The sequence below is a fragment of the Cherax quadricarinatus genome, chromosome 41 (genome assembly GCF_038502225.1).
Source record: "Cherax quadricarinatus isolate ZL_2023a chromosome 41, ASM3850222v1, whole genome shotgun sequence".
NCBI lineage: Eukaryota > Metazoa > Arthropoda > Malacostraca > Decapoda > Parastacidae > Cherax > Cherax quadricarinatus.
In genome coordinates, this window is record NC_091332.1 from 5,854,247 (window position 1) to 5,880,460 (window position 26,214).

General features: G+C 39.0%; 2 protein-coding genes across 5 annotated transcripts; one reads left to right on the forward strand and one right to left on the reverse strand.

The window, feature by feature from the left end:
- Positions 1–38: 38 nt before the first annotated feature.
- LOC128695887 (uncharacterized) lies at positions 39–26,214 on the forward strand. 2 transcript variants are annotated; one of them, XM_053786822.2, is made up of 5 exons: positions 39–165; positions 21,036–21,185; positions 22,367–22,477; positions 23,608–23,732; positions 23,901–26,214. In XM_053786822.2, exons 1-5 carry the CDS (start codon positions 57–59, stop codon positions 24,039–24,041), a joined length of 636 nt encoding a protein of 211 aa, XP_053642797.1. In that variant the 5' UTR covers positions 39–56; the 3' UTR covers positions 24,042–26,214. The 2 variants fall into 2 exon arrangements, with proteins under 2 accessions (XP_053642797.1, XP_053642799.1); XM_053786824.2 differs by lacking the exon at positions 39–165 and adding an exon at positions 17,615–17,943 and having other exon boundaries at positions 23,901–26,212.
- Positions 1,608–11,608, reverse strand: LOC128695888 (ribosomal biogenesis factor). Of its 3 annotated transcripts, none has more exons than XM_053786827.1 (3): positions 11,472–11,608; positions 9,382–9,536; positions 1,608–1,881 (listed from the first exon to the last, which is right to left on the reverse strand). In XM_053786827.1, the coding sequence occupies exons 2-3, from the start codon at positions 9,508–9,510 to the stop codon at positions 1,654–1,656; spliced, it is 357 nt and encodes a 118-aa protein (XP_053642802.1). In that variant the 5' UTR covers positions 9,511–9,536; positions 11,472–11,608; the 3' UTR covers positions 1,608–1,653. The 3 variants fall into 3 exon arrangements, with proteins under 3 accessions (XP_053642802.1, XP_053642800.1, XP_053642801.1); XM_053786825.1 differs by lacking the exon at positions 11,472–11,608 and adding an exon at positions 10,890–11,048; XM_053786826.2 differs by lacking the exon at positions 11,472–11,608 and adding an exon at positions 10,669–10,811.

A 26,214-nucleotide genomic window follows, 5' to 3' on the forward strand; every position in this document is an offset into this window, starting at 1 on the left:
ATAGGTATGCCTCATTCACATACACCTCTGGCAAAGATCATCCTGCATTATGAAGTATGACAGAAAAACCATCCTATGTGATGGTGAATGACATGAAACCTGCTCTGCATGATGGTATACGAAATGAATCCTACATGGAGTATGGCAGGGATAACTATCTTGCAGGTAAGGTTTGGAAAAAAAATCTAGCATGATGGAGTATGACAGGAAATTATTATAATCAGGGGAAGTGCTAAACCCATAGGGGTCATACAGCACATGGGGAATGGAAGATAACCAGGGAAGGGGAGGATAGATCTGTTTCCTTGAATAAAGAACTCCTTACTGTCAAGGCACCTTCTTTGATGGGTATGACAGGAAAATAATTGTGTAAGGGATGGCATACAACAGGAAAAAACTGTGGTCAAGTATGACAGGAAAGCTCCTCAGGAAGGTTCCTTGATGCTGATGAGGGGCCCTTGATCTAGGGAATTGGATCTGTGCTCCAGTTCCCTGAATTGAGTCTGAATGCTTTCCATGCCCTCCCCCCACCCCACAGGTGCTGTATAATCCCTATGGGTTAGCACTCCCCTTGATTATAATAATAATGACAGGAAAGCCATCGTGTGTGAGAGCATATTAAAATCATCTTGCATGATGGAGTAAGACTGGGGAACCATCCCATGTGATGGTTGAGTTGTGTGGCAGTTGACCCTATGGCAGGCCATGGCAACAGTGTTCACTGGCTTACTATTACTATATTATAATATTAATGACAGTTGTTAAACCAGTAAAGGTTATTCAACACACCATTGTATCATTATGCTGGGCCTTTGCAGCAGAGACCTCTGGCTTACAGGAAACTTGGGCTATTAGAGAAATAATAACTTGATCAGGAATCCCAGCAACCATAAAACATCTAATTATCATTACTTGTGAACAGTGCAAAACCGGGAAGCATAAAAACATAAGATTATAATATTTATGGTATGTGGGTATAAACCAGAAATGTGTATTATGCAAATCTGTAACTTCGATGTTCCAGCCAGTAACATATTATAGTAGTAAAAAATTGTATGCATCTTCAAGCATTATCTTTCAAGATACTGTATTAACCTTATGATTAATACAATCTTACAACAAAGCTGAAATATGAAATTAAAATTTAATACCCAACAACTGAACCCAAGATAAATGGATGTGCAAATTATTCATGTAAGAGCAGTGGTCAGTGTGTTAACCCACAACTGAAAGGTCCCAGATTGATTGTCAGGCAGGCAAAGGAATACTTATGGAAATCTCTACACCTGTTCAGTTGGCAGCAAACTGGGGTCCCTGGGTATTAGGTGACAGTTGAGTCATAACTTGGGGGAAAAAAAAGTTCGTTTGCATATAAATATAGATGGGATGTAAAAACATGGCTCTGCTCCTGCAACTACAAATTGGAAATAACACACATGCCTGAAAGAAAGAACACTAAGTTATCTCAACTTGGAAAAGTATTACAGTAAAAACAACAGCTATCATTCACTTAAAGCTTTATTTATAAAGGCTATACATATATATATATTGTAAAGTAAGAAAGTAATACTGCATGACAATACTGAAGGACTAAATTATACAAACCATAATAGAGAAACATTTTATTATTAATATATATACTATATAAGAATATCAAAATTTAGGCAATTCTTCAGAAGATTCATCCATTTTGACAGGTTCCTCTTTTTGTTCTTCAGTAGCTTCACCTATTTTGACAGGCTTATCTTTTTCTTGTTCTTCAGTAGGTTCACTCATTTTGACAGACTCCTCTTTTTCTTTGGTTTTTGTTTGCATGGCTTCATAGAAGGAACCAAGTTTATTGTCTATTGATGCTATGGCCTCCCTGTTCACAATTTTCAGCTGTGGAGCACAAAGGAAAATATTAGTGAGTACAATAATCACAGTTCAGAGAACTTTCAATTACCTTGTTGAAAAAGGTATACTGTAGTATCTCATGTGGTGCAATAAAATATAATGATTTTTTCTTTACTGCAAACAAATCAAAATGTCAACAAAGAAACTACACTACTGACACACAAAATTGTAATAACACAATTACAGACAAATCACAGATCATGTAGGGCTTGAACCCACGACAAGTGAGTCCTCGAACTTACAGGCCAGTGCGTTAACCACTGGGCCAGCTGGCTCTAATAAGGTTCATCTAACTAGGGTATTTCTATACATCACAGGGAGGTTAAAATGGGCCATCACTGTGGCTACAAATACAGGTACATATTTACAGATGAATCCCACACAAGTGTGGCTTTGAAGGAACTTAAGCTAGAGTATGCCACAGTCATGCTGGTATGGGATTTGTCTGAAAAATCTGCATTTGTGGTCACAGCAGGGCCCATGCTAACCTCTTTATGGTGTATAGAAACATACCTAGTTGGATGAATCTTATTAGAGCCAGTTGGCTGAATGTTTATTGTGCTGGCCTGTGAGTTTTAGGATTCACTTGCCATGGGTTTAAATCCCACCTGTTCTGTGATTTAAGGAACCTACACTATATAACAAGTAAAAAAAAGTGCACGATACTGTACATGTTGACTTTAAATATGCTCAAAACAAGAAAATTTAGGTTACAAAATTATGCTGAAAGATTTTTTAACACAGTAACCATCTCCCACCAAGGTAGGATGACCCCAAAAAAAGAAATGCTCAGAATCTCTTTCAAATATAATAATAAGTGTTTTTCAAATAGAGGAATAAGACACTCAAAAAACACAAAAGTATGACTGCAAAGAAAAAGTGTGAATTTAAGAAGGGAGAGTGATGTGTGCATTAAGTGTTTGCAATAAAGCATGTAAGAGAACATTACTTAGATAAGGTTAAGACACTATTGGATGCATTTATGGATTTGAAAATGGCATGATAGGGAAGCAGTATAGTATTTACCAATAAGAACATAAGAAAGGAAGAACACTGCAGCAGGCCTGTTGGTTCATACTAGGCAGGTCCTTAACAATCCATCCCACTAACAAAATATTTGCCCAACTCAATTTTCAATGCTACCCAAGAAATAAGCTTTGGTAATTCTATTTACCCATGTGCAAGTCCCACTCAAATCCAACCCCTCTCACTCATGTATTTATCCCACCTAAATCTGAAACTACCCAAGGTTTTAGCCTCGATAACCCTACTGGGCAAACTGTTCCACTCATCAACTACCCTATTTCCAAACCAATACTTTCCTGTATCCTTTCTAAATCTAAACTTATGTAATTGGAATCCATTACTGTGAGTTCTCTCTTGGAGAGATATCCTCAAAACCTTATTTATATCCCCTTTATTGATACCCATCTTCCACTTATACACTTCAATCATGTCTCCCCTCATTCTTCGTCTAACAAGTGAATGTAATTTAAGGGTCTTTGAATACTACCTGTATACAGAGTGTCCACTCAGTCATGCATCATATGAAAAACTTATTTGTAAGGATGGTTACATCATATGTTCCGAATGCATAGTCATTTGTTCCCTCTAATTCCAAAACATGTTTGTAAACAGAATAGCAGGTTTCTTGGAATGTTCCTTAACACATCTGGGCTGATGGAGTTGACTTCATATTGAATTCATTGAGACGTTCCAAGCCTATTAGTACCGGCATTTGCTCAATACTTCGTGAACAGTGCTCTTCAGAATCTCTAATTCCACAGATGTTCTTCTAAATGATTCTTTTGGGCTTGCATGAACCTTGGCAGCGATCACTTCTCAAATGTCTTCCACAATGCTAGGTTTGTCAGTTACAAATCCTGTTGCACAGAATTTAAAAAAAAAATGTCGGCAAGAACTGGTTTATTGATTGTTCTAGATGATTATTACTGAATTCCTCTGGAACTCTGCAACACTTCTTTGTGACCACCCTTCATATCCACATAACAAAATGATCTCAATGCATTTCTGTAAACTCAGCACCATGATTTTCTTAAGGCATATGGAATACTCATTAATCAGATGTTAAAATTTATTAAGTCTTATGAAGAGTGTGAGACTTAAGTAAGAGAATATTTTCCAATATAACTCAGTGTTAAAAAGTATTTTCTGTCACCTTAGTTGTTTTAATGTGTTTACAGATGGGGTTGTAAATGAAGTGAATGCTAGTGTAGGAAAGAGGTATGGGCTTTAAAAACAATGAATCTGGTATAAAAGGGGAATTATCACAGTTGCTCTTTGTTGAGAATACAAGTTTTTTGATGAGAGTTTAGAAGATTGTGCAAAGGAAGATAAAGTGAACATAGACAAGAGCATGGTGACACAGTAGTCTAATGAATGTCAGATCTGTAGAAGTATAGTGTAACCCCAGATTTTGTCCTTAACCCCTTGACTGTTGCAACCCCCAATCCTGAGGTGTCTCCTGGTGTTGCAAAATTTCAAAAAAAAAAAAAAAATTATTTTTTCTCATGAAATGATAAGAGAATTTTTTCCCGATTGTAATGACACCAAAAAAAACGAAATATGATGGAAAACTGGCGGAATTACGGTCTCGCGAAGTTAGCGACCTCGGCGATATTTACAAATCGGCGATTTCGCCCACTTTGAGCCCTATTTTCGGCTAATTCCATTGTTCCAGTCGACCAAACTCAGTTATTTCTTTAGAACTCCATTTTTTCTATCGCTTGAGTACAAGAAACTGCCCATTTACCAATTTCAACTACCCAATAACGTGGTCAGAAATTTGCAATTTGGCCAATTTCACAAAAATTAAAAAATATGACAATTTCAAAATAAGGTCCAGAATGAACAATGCAGATATTCCTGGCTCTAAAATAACATTTTCTTTGTTCATCAGTCATATCTCCAGGCCCCTCTGATATTACTCTTGCTTTCTATTTTGAATTTTTATTCAAACAAAAAATAGAAGATTTACTATTATGCAGACTACTGCAATACTGTAATAATTGTATAAATAACATCAACCCATTCATGACTGCATATTAGAATGGCTAGTTGGACATTTATTGGACAATGACATCATTTGTTTACTTTTGAACATGAGCAAAAATCAAACATTTCCCCTATTTTGAGCTCCATTTCCAGGTTCTTTTTATAGTAAAATCAGTCAAAATCACCTCTATTTATATAATATGTTTTCCATTCTATCAAATGAGACCAAGAAAACGAGAATACAACCATAAATACTATACGAAAATAGACCACAAAGTCGGCATTTTAATTAAAAAAACGGTCGGAGTTTTTTTTTCTAATTATGCACTGCGTGCTCCAGGATTTTTTTTATATGGTGCACACTGACCACACAGACCCATTCTCTCACATGTGGGCCTACCAGCTTTCTCCTTGATTTGAAGCCGCTAGAATTTATGAGTATATATACGTCAAACACGGTACCTCGTAAGACGTATATATATGGCCGCGACAGTCAAAGGGTTAATCCATTCCAGAAGATTGGTCTAAATCCGAAATGGACGAAAACCGAAGCAATATTTCCCATGAGAAATATTGTAAATACAATTAATCCATTCCAGACACCCAAAAATATTAAAAAAAAATACATTTTTTAAAGAATAACTATAGTTTTTCATACAGAAAACAATGAGAAAGAAATATGAATGACTAATGAAATGGATAAATGAACATTTAACATCACACTTACCTTTATTAAAGACTCTTGTTCGGGTATGGACAGCAAGGAGGGGAGAGGGAGGAGGGGCAGAGGTTATTGTTTGGAAGGGGAATCCCTCTCCATAAGGACTTCAGGCATCAAAGCCCTATCCAGGGTTACTTCCCTTCTTTGTCTTTGACTGGCACTGGACCCCTGTTACACTAAAAATCTGTCCAGAGCGCTCTATTTCTGGCGTCTCTTTAACCCTTTCAGGGTCCAAGGCCAAAATCTGAAATGGTGCCCCAGTGTCCAAGAATTTTCAAAAAAAAAATTTGTTATTTTTTCTTATGAAATGGTAGAGAATCTTTCTGCGAAGGTAATAAAACAAAAAGTACGAAATTTGATGGAAAATTGACGAAATTATGCTCTCGTGAATTTTGATGTGTCAACGATATTTACGAATCGGCGATTTTGCCAATTTTGACTCCCATTTTAGGCCAATTACATTATTCCAGTCGACCAAATTCTTAACTATTTCACTAGTATTACTTCTATTCTATCAATTGAGCACAAGAAGTCGCCAAATCAACTGTTTCAACTACAAAATAAAGTGATTGGAAATTGGTAATTTGGCCAATTTAACACAAAGTTCAAAATATTCCAATTTCAAAATAGGGTCCAGAATAAACAATGTAGGTATTCCTGGCACTAAACTAACATTTCTTCTGTTCATTAGTTATGTTTTGAGGCTTTACAAATAAATAACATTTTGATTTTTTATTCACATAATGAATTTTTATTCACATAAAAAATAGAAGATTTACTGTTATGCAATATTGTAATAATTGTATAAATATCATCACCACATTTGTGAATGTATATTAGACCCACCAGCTGGCGTGTATTAGACGTGTGAGGTCGTTTGTTTACTCTTGAACATCGGCAAAAATTTAACATTTCCGCTACTTTGAGCTCAGTTTCAAGCCATTTCCAGTGCTAAAATCAATCAAAATCATCTCTATTTCTGTAATATGTCTTCCATTCTATCAAATGAAACCAAGAAATCGTAAATACAACTATAAAAAACATACAAAAAAAAAAAACACTGCAAAGTCGCTGTTTTAATTAATTGAAAATCACGGTCTCAGTTTTTTCTCTCATTATACACAGTGTGCTGCAGGATTTGTTTTATGTGGTGCACACATACCACATAGATGTATTCTCTCATATCTAGGCCCAAATTTACCACTCGCAGTTTATCAGAGTGAGCTGAGCTCATGGCGTAGATCTACGGTTTGGACCCTGAACGTAAAGCCGTAGATCTACGGTTTGGACCCTGAACGTAAAGCCGTAGATCTACGGGACGGACCCTGAAAGGGTTATTTGCCTAAAATGGGACAAGGTACTGTCACTGAACATGTTGCAGATATGGCTTGTATCAGGTTGGTCAGGGTGATATTTTTCCACAAAAGTTTGCACCTCATTCCACTTCGCACAAATGTCCTTAATCACTGAAGAAGGCGCCTTCTCCTCTCTCTCTTCCTCCTCCTCTGAAGCAATTTCCTCAGCTGTGGTCTGTTGCTGTTCCAGATGAAGGTCTTACAGCTCTTCAGTGATTAGCTCTTCCCTGTGGTCCTCCACCAACTCTTCCACATTCTGACCACTCACATCCAGCCCCATGGACTTGCCCAAAGACACAATAGATTCCACAACAGGTGTAGGGTCGACAGGGTCAGCCTCAAGCCCATCAAAATCTTTGTCGCGGACACATTCTGGCCACAATTTTCTCCAAGCACTCAATAAACAAGTACAGAAAACAATGGATTATTACGAAATGTTTCGGATGAATGCTCACTCAACCAGTGACAAAGCCAGACTGAGACACGTACGCATGAGTGGTGGCATCTCAGGTGGGCAGACACGTCTGATACAGACAATTTCCGAGATGAGGTATGAAATCTGGAGCAAAATTTTGCTGAAAAAGTGGTCGAAATCCGAATCATGCAATATCTGGTGTGGACGAAATCTGGGGTTTGACTATAATATATTTTTCTGTACAGTGTTATTAACAATGGCCTCTACAGCAAGTGATGGTGACAAGAAGTGTGTGAATATAAATGTTAAGCAGAAACTTATTTTCAACACACGTTAAGAATGGTGTAGAGGCTAAGCAAAAACTTCATCACTTGCTTCTAGGTAGCATATGAAAATGGCCCAAGATATAAGGGTTGAAGAAACCAGTGTATAAAAGGTATGTTCAACAAGGCACACTGGTGTTAATTTTCAATCTCTTTAGCTTTGCTCTGGTGCTAAGAAGCTAGCAAGCTATAAGTGTTTGCTGACTATTGTTTCCAAAGTTTTTCCATGAAATATACAAGTACATACACCAGCTAGAGGTCCTGAAACTTTAGCCAGACAATGTCAAAGCTCTTCTTTTGCTTGACAATGCACTTGTTCATTCAAGGGCTGAAAAATTAATCAGTTTTGATAGTAAGATTAAATCCATGTTTCTGTTCTCAAATACTATTTCCCTGATCCAATCTATGAAACAGGGTATTATTGCAACCTGCAAGAGGCTGTATCAATGCAGATACTTAGACGTAGTAACTGTAGTAATTTCAGAGGAAGATGACTTGGAAAAAGATACCAGAGGCTTATGTATGCTGGAAAACATCAAGAAGTATAATCTGTTGTTTTCCATCTTCAACCTTGCAGCATCATGGAAGGAACTGAAAAGAAAATTAACTAATGGTTGGAAAAACTATTTAATGTTACAAAGAGCTGGACTTGGAAAGGTTTGAGGGCCAGTGATTTTCATAAAGCTTTTCAGAGGGCAGGAGACATGGATGTTATGGGGCAAGCTGTGACTGAATGACTGGAAGAAAATGATGGCACTCCTTGTTACCAGATACTGAGTGATGCAGAACTTGCAAATGAACAAGATAATCATGATGATAAAGTGACTGTGAAGCTACTCAAACTGTCAATAGTACAAGTTTCAACTTATGTTCTCATTACATACACTGACCTCACGGACAAAAAAGAAGTGTAGGCCTATTATCTACATCTCACCCTTCTATGTCTACTAAACTATCTATGTCTCCTTGGCCATCTATGTCTGCTGAGCCATCTACATCTCCCCACACTATCTACACCTCCCACTCCATTTACACCTATATCTCCTACTCCATCTATACCTATATCTTCCACTCCATTTACACCTATATCTCCCATTCCATTTACAACTATATCTCCCACACCATCTGCAACGCTACTGCTAGAGTTTAACAGCTCCTTGATTCAGAATAACAGTTATTCTGAGTCACCACTAAACACAGGAATATACCTACTGTACTGTACTGCAATTTTATTTCTTTTATTTTCAGATAATTTACTGTAATGTCCTATATTACAGTTCATTCTTAGTATGCCTGCTATTGCAATCAGTTTACTGTACTATACCATAATACAATTTATTCTTAGTATGTTGTGCCATCAGTGCAGTAGACTAAGTCCACTGCATTGCACATTTGGCTGTTCCATCAATGCAATAGATATTCGTTTAAGCGGCCATCCCCTTCGCCTCCACTAAACCATTATAATGAGATATCACAATGCATATGTTAACCTACTTTTTTTGTATCACATAATAGTAGGAAGTGGAGTAATAATATCATTATACTAATGCATTTATAATGAATCTTGCAAAATCATTTTAAATGTGATTTCTGTTCAAAATACATATCACTACTGTACATTTGTATCAAAAATTAAACCATATTGAAAGTCCTTACTTGCTTAAGGTTGGTCTTGATTGGCTTGACTTTGGTTTTGGCCTTTTGAGGAATTCCAGTACCTGCTTTTTTATAAATAGGATTACCAGATTTGCCAGGATTTCTTGTTTGTAATTTATTCTTCCCCATTATTCAGTTGCACACTGGTTTTAGAACTGAAAATATAAAGAATATCAGATTAAAATTGATAAGTGGGTGAAGCACTAAATAAATCAGCGAAACATTTCTACTGAAGAGCAAACATCTTAATAATAATTTAAAATTAAAAGACTACAGTAAGATCATTTGCCTGATAGTTAAAATGCACTTTGATATGAGAGCACAGGATTCAGCATATGAACAGTTTCCGATAGCATATTTGGGTTAAATAAATAATGAGCTATAAGGCAAGAGTTTGACTCAAAAGTAAAAGGTCATGAGTTTGTGACGTACTAAATGGTTTAGAAAATTGAGAAGTAGAAGAATTAGATGCTTGTGTAACGTTTGGGAATCTTTAATGTAGCTGTCAAAATGTTTCCACATTAAAAGATTCCCACATGTTGCACAAGTGTCTCATTCTTCACCAGGAGTTTGATTTCCATGCTGCAGGATATATATGGATACATATTATACTGCTGCCCCTGTTCACTTAGCAGAAAATTTGTAAGGTAAGACTTTGTTCAGATTTTTAACCCCAGAGGGTTAGCCACCCAGGATAATCCAAGAAAGGCAGTGTGTCATTGAGGGACTGTGTCTTATTTCCACTGGGGTCCTTAATCCTGTCCCCTATGATGCAACCCACACCAGTCGACTAACACCCAGGTACCTACTTACTGCTAGGTGAACGGGGACAGTAGGTGTAAGGAAACGCCCGATGTTTCCACCCTTGCCGGGAGTGTTTTGTGTATACTTGTTGTTATCGTAACAGATACCATATCATAGTTCCATGGTAAATATCAGTAATCTCGCTGATGTTCCCAAGTCACTGATCAGACAGAAATCTATTTCCCTAGTGGCAAAGAGCTGTCACATATGCATAATTTTTTTTAAGTTAATGGCAAGCGTTATTCTACCATAGCCTAGCCTAATGTAATATTAATGTAACCATGTTGTTGGATACTAATTCATGGTTATATTTTAACTCAATGTACCTGCCAAGCCCGTCCTCTAGGGAGGTTCCTTGCTGCTGCTGAAGGGCTCTTGATCTAAGGAATTGGACTTATCCTACCCTTCCTTGGATTGAGCCTAATTAAATAAATAATAATATCTTTATTCCTACAAGTACGTGTACAAGGTATACAGGCCTACCTGACCAGGATGCGACCCACACCAGTCCACTAACACCCAGGTACCCATTTTACTGATGGGTGAATAGGCAGGTGCCTTGAGGAAACACGTCCTAATGTTTCCTGCCGTACCGGGGAACTGAACCCCGGACCTCAGTGTGTGATCTGAGTGCGCTAGCGATCGAGCTATGGGACACCTTATTAATTGGCTCTCCCTGAATATAATCATAACCCATCTGTTACCTGTCGTCGGTGATTTGAAAACTCTGACCGCCGTAGGACAGGAGCTGCGACTCGACACTCCCAACCACCTTGTGGTCTCCTAAATGACTTTGTTGTTGTTGTTGGGGTTAATAAGGGCTCCCAAAGTTTACGCCTTATTGGGCCATGTTTCTCGGGAGTCCTTGAATAATGTAGCCTAAATCTAGGCATGAATTATAAAGGAAACAAAGATTACTCTGATAATGGAAACAGAATCAATAAGTTCTCAGTTAGTTCAGGCAGCGCTAGACACCCATTCACACCCCCATCTAAGTTAACATCAATAGACTTGATGAATTAGACACTTTGGTACTTTTTAATAACAATAATATTTATTTCTACAAGTACTATGTACATGTACAAGTTATACAGACCTAGCTGACATCAATGACACTACTATATAGAGCATTTCGGGTAAATTAGGTCAGTTTTGTCCCAGGATGCGACCCACACCAGTCGACTAACACCAAGGTACTTATTTTACTGCTAAGTGAACATGGACAGCAAGTGTTTTAAGTAACATGTTCTAGTGTTTTTACCCGTATCGGGGATCGTACCACAGACCTCAGTGTGTGAGCCGAGTCTGCTAGCAATAGCAACGTTTCGCCAGACAGTGGCTTCCTCAGTTAGGTTAGGTAAGTGTTTCCTGACGCGGATCTTAGCTGGAGCTTTTGGTCATCTGACCGAGACTTTTAACTGGCTTACCACTCCACCCCTTTTAAAAGTTACGGTTATGATTATAGTGCAATGATTCGTGCAATATATTTATGTTTTATTTTAAAGTGTCAATGTTAGATGCACCGCATTTTGCGAGTACCTTTCACCAACACTTTAAATTTTAACAGGTTTGGTTTAGCGTTTTAGTGAATGTAATGATAACCAGGACATCTGAAAGGCCCTGAGTGGACTGTATTGGCCACTTAACTTTTGAGAATATAACCTATAATGAAAAAATAACGACACGCGAAAACAAAGGCAGGGCCCTCAAAACGGTGGAAATTTAATTTGTGTGTGTGTGTGTATTTATTAAAAAAAAAAGGCTTTTCTGGCTTTTCCTTGAAAATTCACTAATGATTAAGAATGCGTGAACCTTTCGTGCAGTGTCATAGTTTATACTAATTTTGTCAAATAAACAATTACCAAGTGCCTTATCTAAGGCCTCCTTAGAGCTTCAGGCCCGGGCCAAACTGTCCTCCTAATACCCCAGTTAACCTGGAGTTTACCTGGAGAGAGTTCCGGGAGTCAACGCCCCCGCGGCCCGGTCTGTGACCAGGCCTCATAGTGGATCAGAGCCTGATCAACCAGGCTGTTACTGCTGGCTGCACGCAATCTAACGTACGAGCCACAGCCCGGCTGGTCAGGTACCGACTTTAGGTGCTTGTCCAGTGCCAGCTTGAAGACTGCCAGGGGTCTATTGGTAATCCCCCTTATGTATGCTGGGAGGCAGTTAAACAGTCTCGGGCCCCTGACACTTACTGTATTGTCTCTTAACGTGCTAGTGACACCCCTGCTTTTCATTGGGGGGATGTTGCATCGTCTACCGAGTCTTTTGCTTTCGTTGTGAGTGATTTTCGTGTGCAAGTTCGGTACTAGTCCCTCTAGGATTTTCCAGGTGTATATAATCATGTATCTCTCCCGCCTGCATTCCAGGGAGTACAGATTCAGGAACTTCAAGCGCTCCCAGTAATTGAGGTGTTTTATCTCCGTTATGCGTGCCGTGAAGGTTCTCTGTACATTTTCTAGGTCAGCAATTTCACCTGCCTTGAAAGGTGCTGTTAGTGTGCAGCAATATTCCAGCCTAGATAGAACAAGTGACCTGAAGAGTGTCATCATGGGCTTGGCCTCCCTAGTTTTGAAAGTTCTCATTATCCATCCTGTCATTTTTCTAGCAGATGTGATTGATACAATGTTATGGTCCTTGAAGGTGAGATCCTCCGACATGATCACTCTCAGGTCTTTGACGTTGGTTTTTCGATCTATTTTGTGGCTGAAATTTGTTTTGTACTCTGATCAAGTTTTAATTTCCTCATGTTTACCATATCAGAGAAATTGAAATTTCTCATCGTTGAACTTCATATTGTTTTCTGTAGCCCATTGAAAGATTTGGTTGATGTCCGCCTGGAGCCTTGCAGTTAAACCTGAAGATAATAATCCAGCGAGTCTGGAGTTTTCTTACACGACAGTTTTGCTCAGAATACGACATCCAGTACATCTGGAATTTTTAAACAAGAATCAGTGAGAGAAAAAATCAGAATGTAGGTGAAACTTTCTCTGCCGCTGGTGGATCCCTGGCCAGCAGTGATGGCCACCAGTGATGGCCAGCAGTGTTGGCCAGCAGTGTCTACATTCTTCTCTTTATTACTGTATACTGCTGAGTTGCTGGCATTTTTTTCATGTCTGGTTTCATAGCCCAACCTGCATACCTAGAGTATACCAACCGGGCTGTGGTTTGTACGTCAGCTTGTGTGCGACCAGCAGTAACAGCCTGGTTGATCAGGCCCTGATCCACCATGAGGCCTGGTCTCAGACTGGGCCGCGGGGGCGTTGACCCCCGAAACCCTCTCCAGGTAAACTCGCCGAACACAGGTGTATTTGTGGCAGTGAAGCAGCAGACTGATTCGGGTACCATGGTCTTGTGTGCCGTAAATCCAAGGGAAAGATTGCAAGACATAAGGAGGTTAATAACATTATCAAGAGGAGCCTCACAACAGCTGGATGCCCAGCAGTAAGGGAACCACCCCAACTATGCAGATCTGATGGCAGCCAGAAGCGTCCAGATGGTATCACACTTCAAGCCTGGACAGACGGTAAGCAGGTGGTGTGGGACTACACATGTGCATCTACCTTGGCTGATACCTATCTCCAATGCACCAGGAAGGAAGGAGGGGCAGCTGCCAGCTTTAGGGAGTCCCAAAAATCTAGAAAATGTGGAGAACTTGCCCATCATTATATGTTTGTTCCCATAGGCTCAGAGACCCTTGGCTCATGGGGAAAGAATGCATCTAAATTCCTTAAGGAGCTGGGAAAAAGACTCATCAGGGTAACTAGGGATCCCAGGGCAGCTAGTTTTCTGTTCCAGCGGCTCAGTGTGGCTGTTCAAAGGGGTAATGCCTGCTGTATTTTGGGCATACGCCCCAGCTCTGAAGAGCTGGATGAGATTTTCGCCTTATAATCGGTGATACGCACGTAACAACATGCACCGTATATGCCACCTTTATATCAACAATGTATATCTTAAATCTTATATATATATATATATATATATATATATATATATATATATATATATATATATATATATATATATATATATATATATATATATATACATATATATATTGTAGGTAGTAGGTTGGTAGACAGCAACCACCCAGGGAAGTACTACCGTCCTGCCAGATGACTGTGAAACAGAAACCTGTAACTGTTTTGCATGATGGTAGGATTTCTGGTTTCTTTTTCTGTCTCATAAACACGCTAGATAACAGGGATATCATGCTACTCCTACTTACACTTTGGTCACACTTCACAGACACGCACATGCATATATATATATATATATACATACATCTAGGTTTTTCTCCTTTTTCTAAATAGCTCTTGTTCTTCTTTATTTCTTCTATTGTCCATGGGGAAGTGGAAAAGAATCTTTCCTCCGTAAGCCATGCGTGTCGTATGAGGCGACTAAAATGCCGGGAGCAATGGGCTAGTAACCCCTTCTCCTGTAGACATTTACTAAAAAAGAGAAGAAGAAAAACTTTATAAAACTGGGATGCTTGAATGTGCGTGGATGTAGTGCGGATGACAAGAAACAGATGATTGCTGATGTTATGAATGAAAAGAAGTTGGATGTCCTGGCCCTAAGCGAAACAAAGCTGAAGGGGGTAGGGGAGTTTCGGTGGGGGGAAATAACTGGAATTAAATCTGGAGTATCTGAGAGAGTTAGAGCAAAGGAAGGGGTAGCAGTAATGTTGAAGGATCAGTTATGGAAGGAGAAAAGAGAATATGAATGTGTAAATTCAAGAATTATGTGGATTAAAGTAAAGGTTGGATGCGAAAAGTGGGTCATAATAAGCGTGTATGCACATATAGAAGAGAGGAATGTAGAGGAGAGAGAGATTTTGGGAGATGTTAAGTGAATGTATAGGAACCTTTGAACCAAGTGAGAGAGTAATTGTGGTAGAAGACCTGAATGCTAAAGTAGGAGAAACTTTTAGAGAGGGTGTGGTAGGTAAGTTTGGGGTGCCAGGTGTAAATGAAAATGGGAGCCCTTTGATTGAACTTTGTATAGAAAGGGGTTTAGTTATAGGTAATACATATTTTAAGAAAAAGAGGATAAATAAGTATACAAGATATGATGTAGGGCGAAATGACAGTAGTTTGTTGGATTATGTATTGGTAGATAAAAGACTGTTGAGTAGACTTCAGGATGTACATGTTTATAGAGGGGCCACAGATATATCAGATCACTTTCTAGTTGTAGCTACACTGACAGTAAAAGGTAGATGGGATACAAGGAGAATAGAAGCATCAGGGGAAGAGAGAGGTGAAGGTTTATAAACTAAAAGAGGAGGCAGTTAGGGTAAGATATAAACAGCTATTGGAGGATAGATGGGCTAATGAGAGCATAGGTAATGGGGTCGAAGAGGTATGGGGTAGGTTTAAAAATGTAGTGTTAGAGTGTTCAGCAGAAGTTTGTGGTTACAGGAAAGTGGGTGCGGGAGGGAAGAGGAGCGATTGGTGAAATGATGATGTAAAGAGAGTAGTAAGGGAGAAAAAGTTAGCATATGAGAAGTTTTTACAAAGTAGAAGTGATGCAAGGAGGGAAGAGTATATGGAGAAAAAGAGAGAGGTTAAGAGAGTGGTGAAGCAATGTAAAAAGAGAGCAAATGAGAGAGTGGGTGAGATGTTATCAACAAACTTTGTTGAAAATAAGAAAAAGTTTTGGAGTGAGATTATGGATTTGGAAAAGGCGTATGACAGGGTGGATAGGGGGGCAATGTGGCAGATGTTGCAGGTGTATGGTGTAGGAGGTAGGATACTGAAAGCAGTGAAGAGTTTTTACGAGGATAGTGAGGCTCAAGTTAGAGTATGTAGGAAAGAGGGAAATTATTTCCCAGTAAAAGCAGGCCTTAGACAAGGATGTGTGATGTCACCATGGTTGTTTAATATATTTATAGATGGGGTTGTAAGAGAAGTAAATGCGAGGGTCTTGGCAAGAGGCGTGGAGTTAAAAGATAAAGAATCACACATAAAGTGGGAGTTGTCACAGTTGCTCTTTGCTGATGACACTGTGCTCTTGGGAGATTCTGAAGAGAAGCTGCAGAGGTTGGTGGATGAATTTGGTAGGGTGTGCAAAAGAAGAAAATTAAAAGTGAATACAGGAAAGAGTAAGGTAATGAGGATAACAAAAAGATTAGGTGATGATAGATTGGATATCAGATTGGAGGGAGAGAGTATGAAGGAGGTGAATGTATTCAGATAATTTGGGAGTGGACGTGTCAGCGGATGGGTCTATGAAAGATGAGGTGAATCATAGAATTGATGAGGGGAAAAGGGTGATGGGTGCACTTAGGAGTCTGTGGAGACAAAGAACTTTGTCCTTGGAGGCAAAGAGGGGAATGTATGAGAGTATTGTTTTACCAGCGCTCTTATATGGGTGTGAAGCATGGGTGATGAATGTTGCAGCGAGGAGAAGGCTGGAGGCAATGGAGATGTCATGTCTGAGGGGAATGTGTGGTGTGAATATAATGCAGAGAATTCGTAGTTTGGAAGTTAGGAGGAGGTGCGGGATTACCAAAACTGTTGTCCAGAGGGCTGAGGAAGGGTTGTTGAGGTGGTTCGGACACGTAGAGAGAATGGAGCGAAACAGAGTGACTTCAAGAGTGTATCAGTCTGTAGTGGAAGGAAGGCGGGGTAGGGGTCGGCCTAGGAAAGGTTGGAGGGAGGGGGTAAAGGAGGTTTTGTGTGCGAGGGGCTTGGACTTCCAGCAGGCATGCGTGAGCGTGTTTGATAGGAGTGAATGGAGACAAATGGTTTTTAATACTTGACGTGCTGTTGGAGTGTGAGCAAAGTAACATTTATGAAGGGGTTCAGGGAAACCGGCAGGCCGGACTTGAGTCCTGGAGATGGGAAGTACAGTGCCTGCACTCTGAAGGAGGGGTGTTAATGTTGCAGTTTAAAAACTGTAGTGTAAAGCACCCTTTTGGCAAGACAGTGATGGAGTGAATGATGGTGGAAGTTTTTCTTTTTCGGGTCACCCTGCCTTGGTGGGAATCGGCCAGTGTGATAATAAAAATAATATATATATATATATATATATATATATATATATATATATATATATATATATATATATATATATATATATGTGTGTGTGTGTGTGTGTGTGTGTGTGTGTGTGTGTGTGTGTGTGTGTGTGTGTGTATATATATATACTCTGTGATATAACTCGTGAGTATTAAATTATCTCCCAGTAAGTCGTGTCGCTTTCCAATACGTTTTCTCTTGTGAAAGGGAAATCATTTGAACACTATATCAAACAGCCTTCTGGAACGAATTAATTTCGTATCCCGAGGTACCACTGTATACAAAGTGCAGTTTCGAGATAATATTGTTTCATCATCATGATAAAACATTATTTTCGTAGCTAACTGAACTTCAGTTTAAGCTAAGTTCACTAGACACTAGAGTTCCCTCCCTCCCTCCTGAGGAAGACCCGAGGAGGGGTCCAAGACGGTGTCCCACATATTCCATCTCAGTCAGACTTGTACCGTTAGTGTGACGCTACCATCATAGACAACCTTGCTCTCGCAAGAACTTGAGCCATTAAGTAAAGATCTGTCAAGTGGGAAGTGTGTTTAAGGACAAAAGAACCTATGGTTGAAAGTGGAGCAAGCTCAGATTTAACACATTACGTACCACAAGTGACCCGCAGTTGATATTATAGTGATATATAGTAGGGGTCTGGACACCATGTGGACAAGAAAAAATTTAGGGCTCGTCACTATATACCTTCTCACCACTTGTACGACACCAGGTAGGCTTAAGCTAATTAAATTCTTGCTGCCACATCTTTAAAAAAAAAATTTTTATTTAAGTTTCAAAATTTGAAGATGATTCACGTCACTCGCAAAACATAATGTAAGACATGAAAGCGCTAAAGATATTTTTATCTAAAATAATTATGTTCCTCCACGTTGAACTTCAAAATGATGAGCACGGACTGAACTGACATTTCAAGTTTTCTCTGCAAATTGTGGGTTAGTTGTGAATTGTTCCAGTCACAGTACCGATTCGTGCAATAAAAAAAAAAAGTATTCTTTGGTCGGTGCAATTTTTTCAACTACGATTCAGAGGGATGGGTATGGGAGGCATGATACAAATATTAAAATTAACTAACAAGGATCCCAATTGAAATAAGTCACTTTGACGTTTTTGGGGTTATCCTAGGTAATCTACACACATGCTGCTATGTATGATAATTTGTAACTGTATTTATGTGTACCCGTACCTGAATAAACTTACTAACCATAACCTCTTTTACCTCCGCTTAATTTATGATCTCAGAGATTCATTTTTCTTTTATAATAACGTCTACATGAATAGGAATCTTAAATTAAACTCGTTCAGTCGACAGACCGTAACTCCAACAGAGGAACAGGAACTATGCCTTTCTCTCACTAATAACAAAATTAGATATTCATTATAGTTTTCAGTGTATCAGAATGTTGGCAGCATTAAAAGTGGCCATGTGTCCAACAGCGAACGATATAGCCTACCCCAGTACCAGGAACCTTAGGAATTTACTACGAAGAGACCCTGTGTCCAGCTTATACTTAATCATTCAACGGGTCATTATCTGAATAAGAACTGTGTCCAGGAGACTGTCCCATTTCCTGACGGCCTCTTCATCTCTGAGAGCGTCAGATGCGAAATTCAGTTTGATGTAAGATATATATATATATATATATATATATATATATATATATATATATATATATATATATATATATATATATATATATATATATATATATATATATATATATATATATATATATATATATATATATATATATTATATATATATATATATCTTATCTGAGGGTGACATTACAATAAATTTTTTGTTTATGGATCGGGTACCAATTGAGTTTACTGAATCGAAAAGTGATCCAAAACCTGGATATTAAAGTAACCAGGAAGCCAGCTCAGATATGCACTTTACCTATTTGTAGTTATCTCTTTGTAGTTACAGTATTTGAGTGGAGTGTGTTCGTTGTATCCTTTATTTTTTATGGGTTATCATAATTATACCCTAACTTTCACATTTCATGATGGTTATAATGGTATTGTTAATGATAATGATGGTAATGTTGATGATAATAGTGACGGTAGTAATAATGATGATGGTGGTTATGAGGATGGTGATAATAATGATAGGAGCAAGAATTCACACCACCACCATCACTAGTTAGTACTTGATTTTGCAAGCAAAACAGTTCGACGCGATGATGTATTTCAGGGATCAAATTATTCTCGACTAGTGGTGAAAAGGAACATGCAAACTTAACCTTTTGAGAAATCGATAGGCTTTTAGCCCAATTAACAAAATATTTTCATCCCTCACACGTAGAACCTGACTTCAGTGATGCGGTATTTCCATCCATTATGTTCCACCCATTATGTTAGTTTAATGTTTTTATTATGTACTTCATACCCATCCTGTGGGCGGTAATCAAAAGATTAGAGAGGTACATAATGGGTCCAGGGACTGGGCCACAAAGTAGTCAAACCCATTATGTTTCTGGGCCCAGGGACCCAGTTCCTGGACCATTTCACCTATTTGTGGTTGCGGGGATCGAGTCTTAGCTCCTGGCCCCGCGTGTCTGATCTTTTTATTACAGTTCACATGGGATGGGTATGGAGAGTATATCAGCCACAGGAGAGGTGAGAGGTAAATAATCAAGTTATCAGGCTTGGTAGACGTGATGTCTTGGTCAAGGACTTGGCGTGAAAGTTGTGGTTCCTGGTATGGAGAAAGTTGAGTGTTGGGGCTAGTTGTCTAGTTCTTCCGGATCTTCAGCTTGTGTGTATGACGGCTATTTTTTTTTTTACACTAGTTACAGATTAAGATTCTGAAACCAGTGCCTCGTGAGAACATGAAACCAGTGCACTGGGAAAGTATGAAACTAGCGTACTTGGAAAGTACGAAACCAGTGCATTGGGAAAGTACGAAACCAGTGCACTGGGAAAGTACGAAACCAGTGCACTGGAAAAGTACGAAACCAGTGCACTGGGAAAGTACGAAACCAGTGTACTGGGAAAGTACGAAACCAGTGCACTGGGAAAGTACGAAACCAGTGCACTGGGAAAGTACGAAACCAGTGCACTGGGAAAGTACGAAACCAGTGCATTGGGAAAGTACGAAACCAGTGCATTGGAAAAGTACGAAACCAGTGCACTGGGAAAGTACGAAACCAGTGCACTGGGTAAGCATAAAATGTGCACGGAGAGAAACTCGTTTGACTAAATGGGCGACCTATCACGACCTTCTGGCTTCAGTTTACCGTCACAAAGCAAACTTTAAAAATTATTTCATTTAATACTTTGTTATATATATATATATATATATATATATATATATATATATATATATATATATATATATATATATATATACACACATACACACACATATATACACACACATATATAACAAAGTGTAGTGGCACACTTTTTGACGTGATATAAACTCGTTTTTATGAGTACTATACTAATATACCGTTATTTTATTTAAGGGGAAGCGTTAAAGCCGTAGGGGTAGTACAAGGGCAGTACTGTACCAGGAGAGCTGCAGCCAATGTTATGAGACTGAGCAGCAGTAGCAGCAGCTTCGAGCAAGCTATATAAAATGCCAGCATGTTCTGCAGCTGACATAACTTATGGGGTTTCTGAAAATCTGCCTCCTATTCTCTCTCTCTTTCTCTTTTACACAGGGTTTTACAAGGCTAGGTTAAGGTTCCTAACTTTATTTACAAGCTAAGAGCTGTTGCCTACATCACCTCTCTGTTTCTAACATAAGTTATATTACTGGACTATATCAAGGTGTTTACCTGTCTTCCCCAGGAGGCGCCGGGATCCTGAGTTCCATATCGCCTGCTTTAGAGAGAGCCGCCACCTATGGCTACTACATTCTAGGCTATGCTCCCTCCTACTACTACCAGCAGCCAGAGCACCACCACTACGAGGAAGAGATCGACATACCCCATGTGAAAAGTAGGTACATTTACGGCCAGTACCGTCATGAGGTGGGTAGGTGAACCTGCTGGCAGATACCGGTCAGAAAGTAGGTGCTCTGTCACATTATGTGATGCTCTGAAGCATTATATAACGCTCTGATACATTATGTGATGTTCAGAAGCATTATGTAACGCTCAGATATATTATGTGATGTTCTGAAGTATTGTGTAGTGTTCTGTCACATTATGTGAGTCTCTGCAGCATTCTGTAACGCTCCGTTACATTATGTGGAGCTGAAGCATTGCATAACGCTCTGTGACATTATGTGAGACTCTGCAGCATTATGTAACCCTCTGATACATTATGTGATATCCCGAGATATAATGTGGTTCTCTGAAAATTTAGGTCATGACTTAAAGCATTATGCTGTCCTGAGATACTATGCGACATTCTGAAACACTATGTGACGTTCCGCGGCATTATGTGACGTCCTGAAAGGTAGATGTACACTGGGTGAGTACATTGACTCTCAGGATAGATACGTCAACTTTAAGTTGCTATGTTGATTGTATTAAAGTGTCTGGTTAAGAGACTCAGACTTTTTTTTTAGTTAATACAGCTCTCTCTCTCTCTCTCTCTCTCTCTCTCTCTCTCTATATATATATATATATATATATATATATATATAGAGAGAGAGAGAGAGAGAGAGAGAACAAAGAGAAAGAGAGCTGTATATATATATATATATATATATATATATATATATATATATATATATATATATATATATATATATATATATAATATATATATATATATATATATATATATATATATATATATATATATATATATATATATATATATATATATATATATATATTCTACAATGTAATTCATATAGAATTTGCTGTTATTATTATTATTATTGTCATCATAAGCAAAACCATGCACGAAATCTGCTTGGGTCATATAGAATAGGGTGGCCACACACTGCAAGGGTTCCTGTGTAATTATTAAGTAGAATGGGGTAGTCTCACTACTGGTATTCACATCTTGATTTCTCATATAAACTAGGATAACTGCACATCGGGTGTTCTCTCAGTGTATCTGTGGCATAGGGTATGATAGTCGCACACTGCGTGTGTGCCTCATTTTGGTTTGTTAAAACCTTCCAACCCTCTCACTAAAACTGAGCTCTCTTACTTCCTCCATAGAAACCTTCTGGAGCGGACACATCCCCGTGCAGGACTTCATATCTCCTATTCTGCAGCAGGTTGGAAAAGGCAGCGGCGGCTACGGTCATGACCCCCAGAGGATCGTCAAAGGTGAGCATTTCGTTAGCCAGACAAGTTTATTCAGCTTTAAGGCTGTCGACTACTCGAGGTTGTGTATACATTGTAAGAAAACGCCTCTCAGTGTACATTTACCGAGAGACATACACATCTCCTTACACATCCTGCCCCTGTTCACCTAGCAGAAAATAGGTATCAGTGTGCTAGTCGACTATTGTGGGATGAATCCTAAGCTATGTGTCAGTATCTGAAAAGGAAGAATGCATCAGGGTATAGTAATGCCAACACTGTTGTAAAGGGGTGAGACATGGTCTTTGACTGTTGCAGAGAGGAGGAAGCCAGAGACAACGGAAATATGTTTGAGATCAGTGTGCTTAGTTTAATGTGTTTATTATGCACCTCATACCCATCCTGTGGGCGGTAGTCAAAAGATTACAGCGGTTCATAATAGGTTCAGGGATTGGGCCACAAAGTTTTGATAACTAAACAAGTTACAGTGATAAGGAAGTATTTACATCTGGTTACATTTGTAAGGAGCTATTTATGCAGACATGAATTGGGTTACAAAAAATACAAAAACATTATCTTATATTTTAGCAAGTTATGGCTATAATAAAAACAAAAAAAGAAAAAAAAGTTTATGTAGTTGTGTTTTTTACAGTTGGCAAAGTCAGGGTATTTATCTAGAATAGTTGATAATATGCCACGGTGGATAAAATACTTTGACATTTCTTCAACATTTCTGAGTGAGTTGTCTCTGAATTCATGAATTTTATCAGTGTGTGGTGGGAATATGTAGAAAATAAGAGGCAAAGAATGATGTGGTGGTGTTAATGGCAGTACGACATTAGGATACAGATGCTGTACTCTGTTAGTGACTGTACTGTTAGAAGCAAAGGACACCTGTTGAAACACTTTAAGACATATTATTAGGATTAAGATCCCTTTATTGGTGTCAAGGCACATCTTTCCCCCCGTGAATGGATTTCCATTCAAGAATTACTCATGTTGCAACCTGTATGAATGACTGACAGAACTACAAAATTTTGTCTGTGGGAAATATGACGCAAAGTTAACCAACACAGATCCAAAATTTGAATCCACATTAACTTGGACACACGTACCTATGACTGTCTCCCTGACCTCAATATCGTCTTATCCAGGCTATGAGAACCGTCTTGGACTGCGGGTGGCCGTGCCGTACCTGGGAGACTTCCAGGTGACCCGGGAGGTGGGTCCTGGCAGGTTCCTCGACAAGCTGGGACCCGGAAAGTACGTCTACCCAGGGGTGAGTATCTGCACCCGGGGTTCGAACCTGAACCCGTGTCATGATTGACTTTATCAAGTCAATCATGACACGGAGCGAAATGTTGTCCCAGTAATAAGTTGTACTACAACATGTGTTCTTGGTGTCTACTTGACTTTTGACTGAGTAATAATCATTCATTTTTTTCAGCTAAAGGATGGAGGTTATAAAGGCTTCGGGACGGCAAGTTACGACAACTATGTAGAGGACAACCATGTCAAAGAAACCGTTATCCCTGACAACACTGCCATGTACCAGAGCATGAAGAACTACCCATGGTACAGGAAGTAACCACTTTAGAACTACCCATGGTACAGCAAGTAACCACTGAAGAACTACCCATGGTACAGCAAGTGACCACTGAAGAACTACCCATGGTACAGCAAGTAACCACTGAAGAACTACCCATGGTACAGCAAGTAACCACTGAAAAACTACCCATGGTACAGCAAGTTACCACTGAAGAACTACCCATGGTACAGCAAATAACCACTGCCCTCTGCTCACACGTCACTATCCAGTCTATTCTATTTCTATATTCTTAGATATTATTTATTACGTAGCTATTACTAGATATAACTGGAAGTGTCCTCACGTGTGTATCTATAACATTGTTAGACTTGTTTGATGTTTATGATAAACATTTATTCATCCTTTTTTTTAATTAACATAGTTTTAGCTTCATACCTCCCTGGTCACGACAGCCTTATTATTACAATCAAAACTAAGCGCTAAACCCACAAGGGTCATACAACCGCGACAGCTTAACCTCATACAACCCCAACTCGACGTAGTCGAAATTAACCCGATTAAAAATATATTTGAGGAATAGGAGGAAATCAAGTGTGATCCGAGGAAGGGGGAGGCTAGCTCAATTCTTTGGAGTAAGAACACTTCACTATCGTCAAGGTATTCAGCTGTACTAAAAAAAAACACAATGGTTGCTGCTGTATTTTTTATTATCACCCGGGTAGGCTACGGACTCACACGGCTTTGTTTAAAATCTTTCAGTACAGGCGTAGAGCTCTAGCCCGTACGGGTCATACAGCTCCTGGGAAACTAGATAATCAAGTTTGATCCAAGGAACTGGATCTACCCTTCCTAGGATCAAGAGTTTTTCAACATCAAGGTACCCTCCTTGACATTATTCATGGGTAAGCACTAAACCTGTAGGAGGTCATATAACGCCTGGGAAAATAGGAGGCATTCAGGTTTGATCCAAGAAAGGGGAGGACAGATCCAATTCCTTGGATTGAGCCCCTCACCGATATCAAGGACCCTCCCTCGAGGAGACACCCTCCTTGACTAAGTCTGCTGGATCAATGCAGCTTAGTAAATATTCTACACTAAACTATTACATTCGAATTTTTTCATATTTCATGCATTCAATGGCCGTCTGTACTATTCTGTACACCGTACAGGGTGCCATATAAGAATTCGTTTTTTTATATATTTGGCTGCACTCATGTGGCAACAAATGTTTTAATATTCTGGGTGCAGTAGTGAGTTGACCAGCTTACAGTTTAACGTGTGTTGAACATTATGGAGGACACTTGGAACACTTGCTGTAGTAACTTACATAATTCTTTACAAAGTGATCATATTATTCTGGTTTAAACAACTTACGCCGCGCCCTGTACAAGACACTCACGGCAGTGCAACTCACTCACTTTGGAAAAGTGCCACATTTTCTATTACAAATGAATTATAAGTATTTCCAGTACAGCACATATGTACCCTAAAACATTATTTGCAGTGTTTCTTGTCTGCAACAAATAAGAGGCAGTGAGTGTTCATTCGACATCACTCTAAACTATCTCCTAACAAACTATGAGAGTCTACTTGAGTATCCAAATTTCTTTTAGCCATCTATCCATCAAAACTAGTTCTCTATCATCTATTTTGATATGGTTATAATCTTGAGACATTTTAAAGAATTGGGAACTACTGTAGTAACATAAATCAAGCTACGGCAGTGCTGATAGCTACATTAGTCATTTTGTACGCCGTTGACCTGGGTATTTTGACCAGAGTGCCACCGAAGTTAGTCCACTCCTCGCACCTCCTATGTGCTCAGCAATCTACATCTTTATATTTACTTATGATCTTCCGTAAAACATTTATAAACTGAGGTGATTAATGGTTGTTTAATGGTCAGGAAATGACAATGTCTCCTGACACAGGTCTAAACTATATGATGGCACGTTCAGTGGTTAAGTATCCACTAGCGTACCCCAGCTCTAACACACCATGCAATAAACAAAGCACTACCACACAGTGGTGTACCCTAAGATGTTTCTATACTAAGGTGGTTGGTTAGTTGGGCAATCGGGCTTAAAGCCTATCGACTACAAGATGGTCATTAATTAAAGCTGTATATCACCTGTTCACCACCAGTCAAGAATATTTTAATTACTAAAGCAAGGGTTAAAGTAAACTCAGCTAATATATATACGTATATATA